This window comes from Sorex fumeus, unplaced genomic scaffold, assembly GCF_029834395.1.
Source record: "Sorex fumeus unplaced genomic scaffold, SorFum_2.1 ptg000044l, whole genome shotgun sequence".
NCBI lineage: Eukaryota > Metazoa > Chordata > Mammalia > Eulipotyphla > Soricidae > Sorex > Sorex fumeus.
The window spans coordinates 11,146,837-11,161,257 of NW_026606101.1; the positions used below are offsets into that span (position 1 = coordinate 11,146,837).

A 14,421-nucleotide genomic window follows, 5' to 3' on the forward strand; every position below is an offset into this window, starting at 1 on the left:
CCAAACATATTGATCACATTATTGATCACTTATTATATGCACTACTGTGAGCTCTGCTCTCTGGGTTATCTCCTTTACTTCCTGTGTCGGTTTTAAGATTGTACTCATTTTATGCCTGAGGCAACTGAAGCTCAGAGAGGTAGAGCAATTCGCCCAAGATCATCCAGCTCCTAATGGAACACCTAGGACCAGGACTTAGGCCAACAGTAGGACTCCTGAGCCAGTGCTCTGAGCACACTGAATGTGTGTCTGTTGGCGGATGGTTTTCAGGTGAGTTCACAGAGGAAGAAATTGAGTTCCTGGAAGCAAGGGGTCATCACGTGGAGAAGGTAGATGTCTTATCCTGGGTCCACGGCAGCCGGAGAACCAACAACTTCATCATTGGGGTGAAGGACCCGCGGAGCCCGGATGCAGCAGGAGCCACCATCCTGTAGAGCAGCGTGGCGGGGCGGGGTCTTTAGTCCCCCCCTTTGCATGTTCCTAGAGTCCCTCCTTCTCCCAGGTCTGGTCTCAGGGGGACCCCAGGAATGCCCCAAATCAGGGGCCAGAGGGGATGCTTAGCAAACCCTGTCCCAGAGTAACTGGAAAATTCTCCCCCCAGAGAGAGGCCTGCAGTGGTGGTGGCTGGTGGTGGTGGCGAGGGTCAGTCACAAGCAGGCAGGCAGGACCTCGAGGGACCAGACGGTCTGTTCGTCTGTCTCCTCTCCCTCAGCCATGCTGGCCCTGAGCTTAGGGATGTGCTTGCAAACCCGCCTCGAGGATCCTCACAACCCCGCCAAGCTGGCCTGGCCTGGCCTTGTCTTCCAGCCCCACTCGCGTGTCCCCAGCCTCATTTCTTAAAAGATGAGGATTTTTTAAATGCACCATCCTGGGGAGGTGTGCTCCTCTCCTCTTCCCTCCAGGTGGAGGCAGAGGCCTTGCATCCGGGGTCCCCAGGGTGTGGGGGAGGGGCGGGGGTGGGGACCAGCTCAGGGGCTTCCATTTGCAAAGGGGAATTAAAGAGAAACTGTTGCTTAACCGTGGCTCTGGCTTGATTTATGATTGACTGTGTTGGGGGTGGGAGTGAGAGAGGAGACCTCAACTCATCCTGTTACTGACTCCAGCTTTCGCTGGGGTAAACTTTTGCAGGGGGCGGGGGGGGGCGTGTCATAAGGCTGTCATTGGCTGGGGTGATAGTAGTACAGTGGGTAAGGTGTTTGCCTTGCATGCAGCCAACCCAGATTCAATCCCTGGCACCCTATATCATCCCCCAGTCCAGCAGGAATGATCCCTGAATGCAAGAGCCAGGACTAAGCACCACTGGGTGTGTCACAAAAACAAAAAAGAGGGGCTAGAGCGATAGCACAGCGGGTAGGGTGTTTGCCTTGCACGCAGACAACATGGCCAACAAAGGTTCGATTCCCAGCATCCCATATGGTCCCCCGAGCACCGCCAGGAGTGATTCCTGAGTGCATGAGCCAGGAGTAACCCCTGAGCATCGCTGGGTGTGACCCAAAAATCAAAAAAAAAAAAAGACTGTCATCTAGCCAACCCTTGCATTAATAATAATAATTACTCATTAATAATAATGAAAATTAGCAGTAGCATCTGTATAACACCAGGCTATATGCTAAACTTATTTAAAATAGTCAGATCTTTATTTAAAATTCTGGTCTTTGACCAAAAAGATAGTACAGGAGGTCAGGTACTTGCCTTGCGTTCAAATGACTCTTGGTTCTATCTACAAGCACTAGGCACTGCATATGGTCCCCAAGTATTGCTGAGATGATTCCTAAACATAATGGCAGGAATAACCCCTGAGTAACACCAAGTGGGGCCCAAAATGCCAAAAATAAATATATAAATAAAATTCTGTTTTGCCAGTTTAGTTTTTCCTGCCAACTGGGGAAATAGAAACTGTCACAGGCTTTTGTTTTCATAGCCAAGCCTTTGTTTAATATGCAAAACATTTTTAGCATAACCTATTTAAACTTTAATATGCCTCTTGAAGTGGATTCTAAATATTATTCCCATCTTAAAGATGGGGAAACAGGTAGAAGAGGTTGAAGAAAAGTTCCTTAGTGTTGTTGGTTTTTTTATCATTTGTCATTGGTGCTATGCCCAGTGGTGCGGCGCTGTGCTAGGGGTCGAACCCAGGGTCTGACTTGTTCAAGGCATGTGCACTGACTGCCATTTGAGCCACCATCCTGGCCTTCTTGTGTTTTGTCTTCCTTCTTTCTTTTTCTCCCTCCCTTCCTTCTTTGTTTTTTGGGCCATACCTGACTACTCAGGACTTACTTTTGGCTCTGAGCTCAGGGAACCACATAGGTGCTAGGGATCAAACCTGCATGCAAGCAAGTACCTTACCACTGTAGTATCTCTCCAGCCTCTCATATTTGTTTTCGTTTTGTGGGTGTGATTGGAACACACTCAGCTGTGCCCAAGGCTTGCTTCCAACTGCTCAAGGATTACTCCTATGCAGTGCTAAAGGTGGAACTGGGGTCCTCCCTGTGCAAAGCAAACAACCCCTATACTGTCTCTCTGGCCCCCACTTGTATTAAATGGAAGAATTAGGTTTTTGGTTTGGTTTTGTTGGTTCTAGTTTGGGGGGTCCACATCTAGCAGTGCTCAGGGTTTACTCCTGGCTCTGTGCTCAAGGATCACTCCTGGTTGTAGAGGAAATCAAACCCGGGTTGACTATATGGAAGGCAAGTGCTCCGCCCACTATACTATCTCTCTAGGCCCTCACTTCTATTGTATAAAATAGAAGATATGGGATTCAAACTCAGGATTTCCAACTCCTAATCTGTGTTCCTAGAGGGTTGCTCATTTGCCAGGTGAACTACTTGTTATAAGGTGTTACTTTATACATTATGTACATTATGCATCAGATGAGCTAGAGAGATAGTTCAGTCAACTGAGAGCATGCTTTGCATGAAGGAAGTTGGGGTTCTGTTCCTGATTCCCTATCCAGGGTAGCGTGATCCCCTGCACTGACCTGAGTACAGAACTGGGTATGTGGCCAAAAATCTGAAAGCAAACAAACGAAACAATGTGTATCAGATGTTAAGAACCTTTTGTAGATTGGCATTCACCCATGCCTATATCCATCTATTATATTCTGAGTACTTTGTTAAGTAATAGAGATTTAGCTTTAAATGAAGAGACAATCTATAAATAGATTTGTTAGCTACCAGGAAGTTCTACGTTTGCCATGTAAAAGGTTTTTACATGGCAAAAGAAATTCAGGCTGAAAAAATAAAAATAAAAAACATCCTACTAAAAGGAGGAAAATATTTGCTCACCATAAATTAGATAAAGGGCAGGATATATAATCCAGGATATATAAAGCATGCACAAAACTCAGCGACAAATAAACCAATAATCCATCAAAAATGGAAAGAGATGCACAGACATTTCCACAATGAGGATATATGCATGGACAATAACATATGAAAGTCTTCACTGTCATTATCAGGAAATGTAAATCAAAAGGACAATGAAGTACAACCTGACACCAGTGAGAAGGCATATATCAAAAGGACTAAAACAACCAGTATTTAGGTAAAAATGGACCTTCATTCATTGTTGCTGGGAATGTTGTCCGGTTCAGCCTTAACTAAAACAATATGGATATTCCTCAAAAAAGTAAGAATGAAGTTCCCATATGGCCCAGAGATTCCACTTCTTAGTATTCTACCCCAAAACACATGGGGGAACACTAATTCCAAGAAATTAGGTTCAGCAGCTGGTACAATAGCCAAGACATGGAAAGAACCCAAATATCCAATGACAGATAAGTGAATAAAGAAGTTATGGTGAGGGGCTGGAGCGATAGCACAGCGGGTAGGGCGTTTGCCTTACATGCGGCCAACCTGGGTTCGATTCCCAGCATTCCATATGGTTCCCTGAGCACCACCAGGAGTAATTCCTGAGTGCAGAGCCAGGAGTAACCCCTGTGAATCGCCGGGTATGACCCAAAAAGAAAAAAAAAAGAAGTTATGGTGAGGCTGAGGCTGAGGCTGTATAGATAGTAAAGGGGTTAAGACACTTGCCTTGTACGCGGCCAACTGGAATTCAATCCTGGCATCACAAATGGTCCCTCAAGCACCACCTAAGGGTCATCTGTGATCACAGAGCCAGGAGGAGCCTTGAAACAGCACTCTGGACCATTTCTACAGCACACTATAGGAACAGCAAGGTGCGAGGAGCATGATCAGAGCACGATGAGGTAGGTGCAATATCCCGAGGAGCCTGATATTATTTTCTCCATTTTATGAATGAGAAACGGTGGTTCAGAGTCAATAAGTCACTTTCCCAAGGTCACCCAGATGATATCAGATCCCTGCTTCAAAAGCAGTCTGACTGCAGAGGCCATGTCCATCTCTCTCCTTTTTGTTGTTGGATGGGGGTCACATTCAGTGAGCTCAGGATTTACTCCTGACTCTGTGCTTAGGGGTCACTCCTGGCAGGGCTCAGGGGATTAAATGGGGTTCTGGGAATCAAACTTGGGTTGACAGTGTGTAAGGTAAGTGCCCTACCTGCTTATACTATCTCTTTAGCCCCTGTCTTTTTAAAAAATAATCATACTTGGACCAGAGAGGGAGTATGGGGTGGGGCGGGGAGTGGGATTTTAAGTCAATTGGCTGGCATGCAGATAACCCTGGTTCAATCCCTGGTACCATCTATGGTCCCCTAAGCACCAGAAGGAATGTGATCCCTAAACACAAGGCCAGGATAGCCCCTAAGCACTACCAGGGGTGGCCCAAATCTCTCCTCCAATGAAACTTTTATTATTTTATTTATTCACTTGGTTTTTGGGTCACACCTGATGGTTTCAGAAATTACTTCTGGCTCTGTGCTCAGATGCCATTCCTGGTGGGGCCTGGGATCAAACCCAAGTTGGCTGCATGCAAGGCAAGCACCTGCTATGCTATCTCTCCAGCCTCCCAAACTTTATTATTCTAGATGATTACAGATCCTCCGCCCCTCTTGGAGAGCCCGGCAAGCTACCGAGAGTATCTTGCCCGCACAGCAAAGCCCGGCAAGCTACCCATGACTCATTCAATATGCCAAACACAGTAACAGCAAGTCTCACGATAGAGAAGTTACTGGGCCTGCTCGAGCAAATCGATGAACGATGGGAGGACAGTGCTACAGTGCTACAGATTATAGTGTAACACTTGTTCAAAAATTTAAATATTGCATAGATATATTATTTAGATAGATCATATTTCTCAACTTTTTCCCAACCATGGCCCACTCTGACCTTATTTCCTTCCTATGGGCACCCCCACCACCCCCGTGCTACCAGTTTGTCCTCTAGTCTCATACTGTAGCCCTGCATTTATATGACTTTCACTTGTGGCTCCCTTGGAATATCCTAGGGTATCATAGGGGTCCATAACTTAGAGGCCAGCCGGGTATCCTAGAGGAAAGGGCAGTTCAGATAGAGAAGGGAGCACCAAATAAAGGATGTTTGGAGGATCCTCCCAGGAGGGGAGATGCATGTCGAAAGTAGACTATGGACTGAACATGTTTGCCACTCAATGCCTCTTTTGCAGACCACAACACCCAAAAGGAGAGAGAGAACACAGGGGATTGCCCTGCCACAGAGACAGGGGGGATGGGGGGATGGGGGTGGGAGGGATATTATCCATGGTGGTGGAAAATGGGCACTGGTGGAGGGATGGGTATCTGATCATTGTATAATTGAAACCAAAGCACAAAAAATTGTAAATCTACAACTGTAAAAAAAAATAAAATAAAATAAAGGGGAAAAAAAAAAGAAATGCTGATACAGATATATCCTCATAATCTCCATTTTCCAAACATTACACTATCACCCGCATATATTTCTCCAATTCCTTTCCTTATAGATAGAGCATTATTCTATTTAAAATTTTAAAATGAGTATTAAGGTGCTTGCCTTGCATGTGGTTGACCCAGGTTTGACCCCTGGCACTGCATCCTCTGAGCATGGCCAGGATTGACTCCTGAGCACAGAGCCAGAAGTAGCCCTAAAACTATTTAGTGTGACCCTGAAACTCCCCCATAATTTAAGTTAAAAAATGTAATGGGGCTATTGCATGCAGCTGGCCCCTGTTTGATGCCCAGCACAGCATATGGTCCCCTGACTCCCACCAGAAATGGCCCTGAATACTGCCAGAAGTGGCCTCCCCATGGAAAATAGGGTTACATCATTAAGTATCTACAAATTCCTTTTCCCCATATGTCAATATAGCATGGCTTTATTTCATGTCAATAAATATGAACCTGAACCTACCTAATATTGGGGGGACACCCCCTGCTATACTCAGGGGTTACTCCTGACTCTGAGCTCAGAAATCACTCCTGGCGATGCTCAGGTGACCATGGGGGATGCCAGGGACCAAACCCAGATTGGCTGCATGCAAGGCAAATGCTCTACTTGTTGTGCTATCACTCTGGCCTCAAATCTATCCAATAATCTGTCATGCATCATTATTCACTGACAAGTTTAGCGAGTGTCCTTTTTTTTTTTGGATATTTTGTGGGTTTCCAATGAAAATTTGAATATTCATGTCCTGATAGCTTTAGTTGCTTGAGCCATGTCAGTGGTCAAACAACTACTCTAGACTTTCTTTCAAGTAATGGAGTTATAGATTTTCCATGTAGCATGCCTTTGGGGTGTCATACAGGCTTCAGGATTATTTTCCTTTTAAAATATATAAATAGGGGCCATAAAGAAATATAGGGGTTAGATGCTTACCTTGTACCCAGTTGACCCCAGTTCAATCCCCGACATTGCATATGGTCCCCCAAGAATCATCCAGAATGATCCTTGAGCTCAGTGCTAGAAGTAAACCCTGGGCACCAATAACCCCCCTTAATAAATAAATATCTAAATAATGACAGTTTTGGATAAAATACTTGGTCAATGAAACAATTTATATATTAAAAATAAAGTTCTGTTATAATTAAAGTTTCTGTGTCAAGTGAAAAAAACTTCTGATGTCTCAGAAAATATGCTTACAACAGTATATGAAACACCATATTTCATTGCATAATCTTTGTTTTGGGACTACACCCAGTGATGGTCAGGGGTTACTTTTGGATTTGCACCCTGAAATTACTCCTGGTGGTGCTCAATGGACCATATAGTATGCCGGGAATTTTGAGTGTCAGCTCTGTGCAACGCTCTTTGGCATGCTTATGCACTGGTGAGCAAAGCTTCAAGACCTTAGATTCTTGGCTTTTTGGTTTTGGGGTCATATGAGCAGTGCTTGGGAATTATCCCAGGCTTGTTGCTCAGAGACCATTCCTGAGGTGCTGGGGACCATTCAGTGCTGAGGATTAACGCGAACCTCCCTCATGCAAAGCATGTGTCATTATTGTTATTGTTGTTTTTTATCTCTCTGAACCTTATGTTGTTAATCTTTTTATTGTGTTTTAATTTTGCTACCTTGTTCTACCCTAGAAAATATAAATTTCACCTTATATTGAGAACTTCACTGCTGTTAACAAAAAATGTGATGAGGGGCCAGAGCAATGGTACAGGGGGTTGGACATTTGCCTTGCATGTGAACAACCCGGGTTCGATCCCCAGCACTCCATTTGGCAGTTTGGTTCCCCGAGCACTGCCAGGAGTAATCCCTGAATGCAGAGCCAGGAGTAACATCTGATCATTGCCGGATGTGACCTAAAAATCCCCCTGCCACCACCCCCCCCAAATAAAAGAGTGATAAGAAGATTGAAAATATAAAGAGTTTTCATTAGGTTTCTTAGGCATAGTGTACATATGGCTTATGTTCTTTGGTATATGCTCAAGCAATAGTACAGCGGGTAGGGAGCTTGCCTTGTATGCAGCTGTCCCGGGTGTGATCCCAGGCACCTCATATGGTCCCCTGAGCACCGTCAGGAGTGATTACTGAGTGCAGAGCCAGAAGTAAACCCTGAGCACAGCTGTGTGTGGACCAAAACCCAGAAAACTAAAAGAACAAAAAAGAAGGAAATGAACAAGGCAGGCAGGTGAGGGTGTGGGGACAACCTTGGCAATGAATTTCCAGTGAGGTTCAAAACCGAAAGATTTTCTGCTCTGCGCCAGCTGCAGACCAAGGGCACCAGCTCAAAGACTAAAGCCGGGACCATCATGGCCCACAGAAGACCCTTCAGGGGAGGAGCAGGAGGAACAATGAGACTGAACAGAACCTCCAGTCCTTCCTCCTTGACGATGCTCTAGCAGCAGAGCCAGGGCTGCTCTGAAATGGCCTCTAACACCAGCTTTGCAAAGACAAGTGGTGCCCACTCCTTCTCTCTGCTTGTGTATCTTCTTCCCTGTATGGGTCTCACTCCATTTGTGGGGGTCACCTGCATCCCAGCCATGGATATTTAATTACTTTACCTGATGGGGCTTTCCCCTCTCCCTGGAGGAGCCCCCTTCTTGTAGGGACATGTTTCCTTTTCCTCTCTCCTGTTTTTTTTCTTTTCTTTTTTCTCATGGTTTATATTGGCTCATGTGCATTTATTTTTTTGTTATTATTTTAAAAAAAAATTTATTGGATCACCGTGAGATAGTTACAAGCTTTCATGTTTGGGTTACAATCACACAATGATCAAACACCCATCCCTTCACCAGTGCACATTCCCCACCACCAATATGCCTGGAATACCTTCCCTTTCCCACCCTCCCCCTTCTCCATGGCAGACAATATTCCCCATTCTCTCTCTCTCTCTCTCTCTCTCTCTCTCTCTCTCTCTCTCTCTCTCTCTCTCCTTTTGGGCATTATGGTTTGCATTGCAGATACTGAGAGGTTATCATGCTTGGTCCATTATCTACTTTCAGCATACATCTCCCATCCTGACCGGTTCCTCAAGCCATCATTTTCTTAGTGATCCCTTCTGTATTCCAGCTGCCTTCTCCCCTTTGCTCATGAGGCAGGCTTCCAGCTATGGAGCAATCTTCCAATCTTCCTGGCCCTTGTATCTACTATCCTTAGGTGTCAGTCTCATGTTATGTTGTTTTATACTCCACAAATGAGTGCAGTCCTTCTATGTCTGTCCCTCTTTCTGACTCATTTCACTTAACTCTGGAAGCGCTTGTGATACTTGAAGTAAGGATTTCAGCCCCTGTGCTAGCTTCTGGCAAGACGTTAACTTATCTCTGCAGGTTGGCTTTTCCAGTTGCACATTCAGTCTTTCAGATTAATTACTTAACCACTAGTTAATTATATCATTATTCAAAAAGCCAGTCTTTGGGGCCCAGAGAGGCTGAGCATGTTTCGCATGCCTGGGTTGAATACCTGGCACTACATGGGTCCCCATGTGCAGGCAGCCAGGAGGATATCTAGAACATAGAGCAAGGATTTGTCTCTGAGCACCATTGGGTATATCCTAAAAAAACACAAAGGCTGGCGCAAGTATAGGGAGAAGGACACTTATCATGCGCATAGCCACCACCTGTTCCATTCCCAGCAATCACATGGTCCTCATCCTCTAAACACTACCAGGAGTGATCCCAGAGCACAGAGTCAGTATTAAACCTTGAGTACTTCTGGGTGTGGCCCCAAAAACAAAATAAAAGAACATAAAAACAAAAAGTCTAAGAGCCACTCTTTGGCTATGTCAGCTTTCTCTGCTAACACATAAAGAGTATATGTTTATGCGAAATTCAAGAACTGTCTGGGAGTGGAGTGGTAGTACAGTCAGCAAGGAGCTTGCCTTGAATGCATCTGAGTTGGAGTCAATGGCTGGCCAGCAGTGATCCCTGAGGAAAGAGCACTGAATACAGCCAGGTGTGGCCCCCCAACAAAAGAACTGACAAAGATGATCATGGCGCCAGCATTCAGAATGGTGGTTTCCTCTTGAGCAAGTATTGACTGGGAAGGGACACAGTGTGGGACAAAGGCACTTTCTAGGTTGATGGTTCTATAACTTGATCTGGGTGGTATTAACATAGGAACAGCAGTGAAAAGATTACTTAATATGCACTTAAAGATGTTTGCCTATTGCTATATGTAAATTATACCTTTTTAAAGGTTAAAACTTAAGGTTTTTCCTGGTTCTCACAAATCCAAAATACTAAAGTATTAATTTCATTGTCTCAAAGCTCTTATGTGCCCTCTTGTGGCTGTTTTTGGTTCTCTTTATTTTTCTTTGGGATCCACACACTAATATTTATTGAGGTTTCTTCCTCTGTGTCAGGTACTGTGGTTATGTGTTAAGAAAACAAAGGTGAACAAGCTGGATAAAATTACCTTCCTTATGGAATCTATGAAATAGTGGTGAAGATGAAATAAATAGTCTATTGCATCCTATTGAGGATGCGCAGGAGAACCTGTCTAGGAGTGATCAGGGAAGGTAAGCTCAGGGACCCACTGAATGAGCTGGGATTTGAAGGCAGATGAGCTTCCTAAGGAGGGTGGGGGAGAGCAGTTCAGGTGGAAGGTAAGGATGTGTAAGTCCTTAGAAGGGAGCAAGTACAATGTGAGAAGTCACTGTACTTATAGCAAGAGAGAGGGAAGAGAACCCTGAGAGAAATCTCAGAATGTAGAGGGGCACCATTTACAGGGGAGGCGCAAAGCAATATAGAGGAGTTTGTCTTGCATGCAGACAACCCAGGTTCAATCCCCGGCACAAACAGATGCAAATAAATAAATTCTGCCGTGAATGGAAGGAATATGGTCCCTGTCTTTCTTGTTTTGATGAACCCACATAAGAGCAATGTGGAGTCATCACATACCCTTAAACAGGGGAGGTCATGATCTGATTTTTGACTTGGAGGAATTTTTTTTTTAGTGAATTAAAATAGGTTTAAAGAAATTTGCTTAGAGAAATGTGAGAGGAGAGAGGGAAAGAGGGAGTGAAGGAGGGAGAGAGGAGAGAGGAGAGAGAGAGAGAAGAGGAAAAAATCAGAGACATTATTCTTTTTTTTTTTTGGGGGGGGACTTTTTAAAAAAATTTTATTAGTGAGACATCATGAGGTACAGTTGTAGACTTACAAGTTTTTGTGCTTGGGTTTCAATTATACGATGATCAAATACCCATCCCTCCACCAGTGCCCAAATGGGACTTTTTTTTTTCCCTTTATTTTATTATTATTTTTTTTAAAGTTGTAGATTTACAATTTTTTGTGCTTTGGTTTCAATTATACAATGATCAGATACCCATCCCTCCACCAGTGCCCATTTTCCACCACCATGGATAATATCCCTCCCACCCCCATCCCCCCATCCCCCCTGCAGAGACATTATTCTAACAGAAAGATATAAAGATAAATTAGAGAGGAAAAGGGAATCTAAAAAGGCCATGGACACTGGTAGAACTTTACAAGAAAAAACATCCAACCCCATTTAAAAAAATGGGGAGAAGAAATGAACAGAAACTTCCTCAAAGAAGAAATTTAAATGGCCAAAAGGCATATGAAAAAAATGCTCTACATCTCTAATAATCGGGGAGATGCAACTCAAAACAACAATGAGATATGATCTCACACCAGAGACTGGCATACATGAAAAAAGGGGGGAAAAAAAAGCAAGTACCATTGCTGGTGTGGATGCAGAGAGAAAGCGACCCTTGTTCATTGTTGGTGAGAATGCTACTGGTGCAGGAAAACATTATGGACATTCCTGAAAAACTAGAAATTGAGCTCCCATTTGACCCAGCAATACCACTTTTGCGAATATACCCCGGAGGTCCAAAAACACATAGCAGAAACACCATCTGCACTTCTGTGTTCATGCAGCACTATCCACAATAGCAGAATCTTGAAACAACCCAAGTGCCAGCGAACAGATCAGTGGATAAAGAAACTATGGTACATCTACATAAAGGAATACTATGAAACAAAAGAAATACAAAGAGAAATGAGGTCATGAAATTTGTTTATAAATAGATGGATGTGGATGAGTGAAATTAGAGGAGAACGACAGACAAAATGATTGTACTCATTTGTGGGACACACACACAAAAAAGCAGTATGAGGCTAATATCCAAGGGGAAACAGAGGTCAGGAGGACTGCTCCACTGTTGGAAGCTTGCCACAAGTGTGTGGGGGCAGAGGGCAATTAGGATAGAGAAGGGACCACTGTGACAATAATAGTTGGAAATGATCACTCTGGATAAGAATTGAGTGCCAAAAATAGGTAATGGTATATACATGATAACCTTTAGGTACCTGAATTGCAAACTAGAATGGAGAGAGAGAGAGAGAGAGAGAGAGAGAGAGAGAGAGAGAGAGAGAAAAGAAGAAAGTGCCTGCTATAGAGGGTGGGAGGGAAACTGGGGACATAGGTGGTGACAAATGTACGCTGGTGAAGAGATGGGTGTTGGAACGTTGTATGGCTAAAAACCAATCATGAACAAATTTGTAACTATCTCAAAGTGATTCAATAAAAAAATAAATAAAATAAAAAGCCATAGATACTACTGTCTACCCATTTGGAGTATTTGCAATATGTGTTTGCAAATATTTTGGACTGTTTGCAATATCTGTGCAATTAGAGGACACCAGACTCCTTTTCTTACATGAAATCAGTAGCCTGCAGTGCAATCAGTTTACAATCCATTTGTTCATCTTCTATCTGCTGTGGTGCTTATAATAGGAACTTAACTAATATTTTAGTTGAGGAAGGAAGCTAAAGTTTGGAGGCAAGAACCCAAGCATCCTCTACAAATATCACACAGCTATCATGAGTGATTGATAGCAAAATGCAGACCTACGTGAGCAACATCCAGTTCAGTGATGAGCAGAAGGGTTGCCTTACATCTGGGGCAAAGACTTATTCCCTCATTCTCGACAGAATTGTGCACCTGTTGCATATGATACAGTGACAATGGTGATGGGAAAAAGTATAAAGGAACTCATAGACAAATGATTTAAAAAGTTATTTTTGTTTTTCATTTTGGTTTTTGGGCCACACCTGGTAGTGCTCAGGACTTACTCTTGTTCTGGGCTCAAGGAATAATGCCTGGCTGGAGCCCTGGGACCACATGGATAACGGGGGATAGAACCTGGGCCGGCTGCTTGCAAGGCAAGCACCCTGTTCTATCTCTCCGTAAAAGTCTGCTAGCTCTATTTCATTAATAGTATTAGACTGTACACAGACCCTTTCCAAGTGCTTTTTTTTACATGCTTTCCCTCCTTCCTTCTTCGCAAACACTATTATTCCATTTTTATACCTCATATAGGTAAACTGAGGCTGAGAAAGTTCTCTTGCCCCCAGACATTCTGTGAGAGAGATCCTGCAGCGCCCGGTACCTCCAAACTAGGGATGCCCGGCTCCAGAAAGCAGAAACGCACCCAGCACGCCGACAACGAGCCCAAGAGAACGGGCGCGCGCGCCGCTCCGCGCTCCCGGGGACGCCCGATCACGTGACCGAGGCCGTGATCGAGGCCCCGCCCCCGGCCCCGCCCCGCCCCCTCCCGCGCTCCCTCCCTCCCTCCTTCCCTCCCCCTCCCTCCCCGGCCCGGTCCGGCCCATCCCCCTCCCCACCGGCTCCCTGAGGCCCTGCCGGGTCGGGCTGCGGGCGGCCGGGCGCCGACGGCCAGACAGACAGGCGCACGCGAGGGCGGACCGACGGGCACACGGAGGGCCGCGGGCACGCACGGCCCGGGCCGGTGCTCCGGGGCCCGCCCGGGAGGGCCGGGGCCGAGCTCAGGTGAGGTGACGGCGACGCCGGCCCGTAAGGGGTGGGCCCGCCCGGCGTCGGCGGTCCCGGCCGGGCCGGCCCTGGGGGGAAGGAGGCGCCGCCCGGGCCCGGCGCGGGAAAATGGCGCCGAGCGACCGTGGAGACGGCCCCAGTGCCGGCCCGGCCCGGAGCCGCCCCCGCCCGCCCGCCGCGCTCGTGTCCCCGTCGCCATGTTGGGGAGCGGGCCCGGGGCCTGCGGGCGGGGGGCGCGGGCGGGAGCGGGGTCCGGCCGGGCTCGGGGAGGGCGCGGAGCCCCGGCTCGGAGGCGCCGAGGGGAGTGCGGGGCGGCGCTCCAGGCGGGGTGACCCGAGGGGGCCGAGCGTGGGGTCGCGCCCGGGGTCGTGCCGAAGGGAAGGGACACTTGGGTCCAAATGGACCCCCCCAGGTCGTCGCCCGTGGGCACCGGGCCGGGGGTGGGGGTGGGGGTGGGTGGCCAGGATCGAGTGCCCGGGTTCGGTTCTGGACGGCGCTCGGGGATCCCAGCCGCGCGGAGGACCCGGAGGGGCGTGGGGGACCCGGGCTCCGGCTGTCAGGGCTGGGACAGTTCTTGGAAGGGGGGAGGGAGCCCGGGAGGGGGTGGGCGAGAAATGCGGGCGCTGGCGAGACGGGTGCTGGGACGCGGGTGCAGAGCGGGGCAGTCCTGTGAGTCTCGAAACTGAATTGCAAGTCCCTGTAACTCCCAAAGGACTGACTGAGGACTTGGGTGCCCTCAGGAGCCTCGCTCACTTTGCGGGGGAGGGCAACAGAAAAACAACTAAGTAAAGAACCAGGCAG

The 14,421-nt window shown here is 46.6% G+C and overlaps 2 protein-coding genes across 6 annotated transcripts in view; both read left to right on the plus strand.

Annotated features, from left to right (window-relative positions):
* The window catches only part of GGT7 (gamma-glutamyltransferase 7), a 30,520-nt gene extending 29,580 nt beyond the window's left edge, over window positions 1–940 (plus strand). For both annotated transcript variants that reach the window (XM_056121753.1, XM_056121752.1), the window contains exon 15: window positions 271–940. In XM_056121753.1, coding sequence (XP_055977728.1) covers window positions 271–333 — 63 coding nt within the window. In that variant the 3' untranslated portion in view covers window positions 334–940. The remainder of the gene's footprint in view (window positions 1–270) is intronic.
* Window positions 941–13,438: 12,498 nt separating this feature from the next.
* Window positions 13,439–14,421, plus strand: part of NCOA6 (nuclear receptor coactivator 6) — an 84,167-nt gene continuing 83,184 nt past the window's right edge. For all 4 annotated transcript variants that reach the window (XM_056122135.1, XM_056122137.1, XM_056122138.1 and 1 more), the window contains exon 1: window positions 13,439–13,617. The gene's annotated coding sequence lies outside the window, so the exon portion shown is untranslated. The remainder of the gene's footprint in view (window positions 13,618–14,421) is intronic.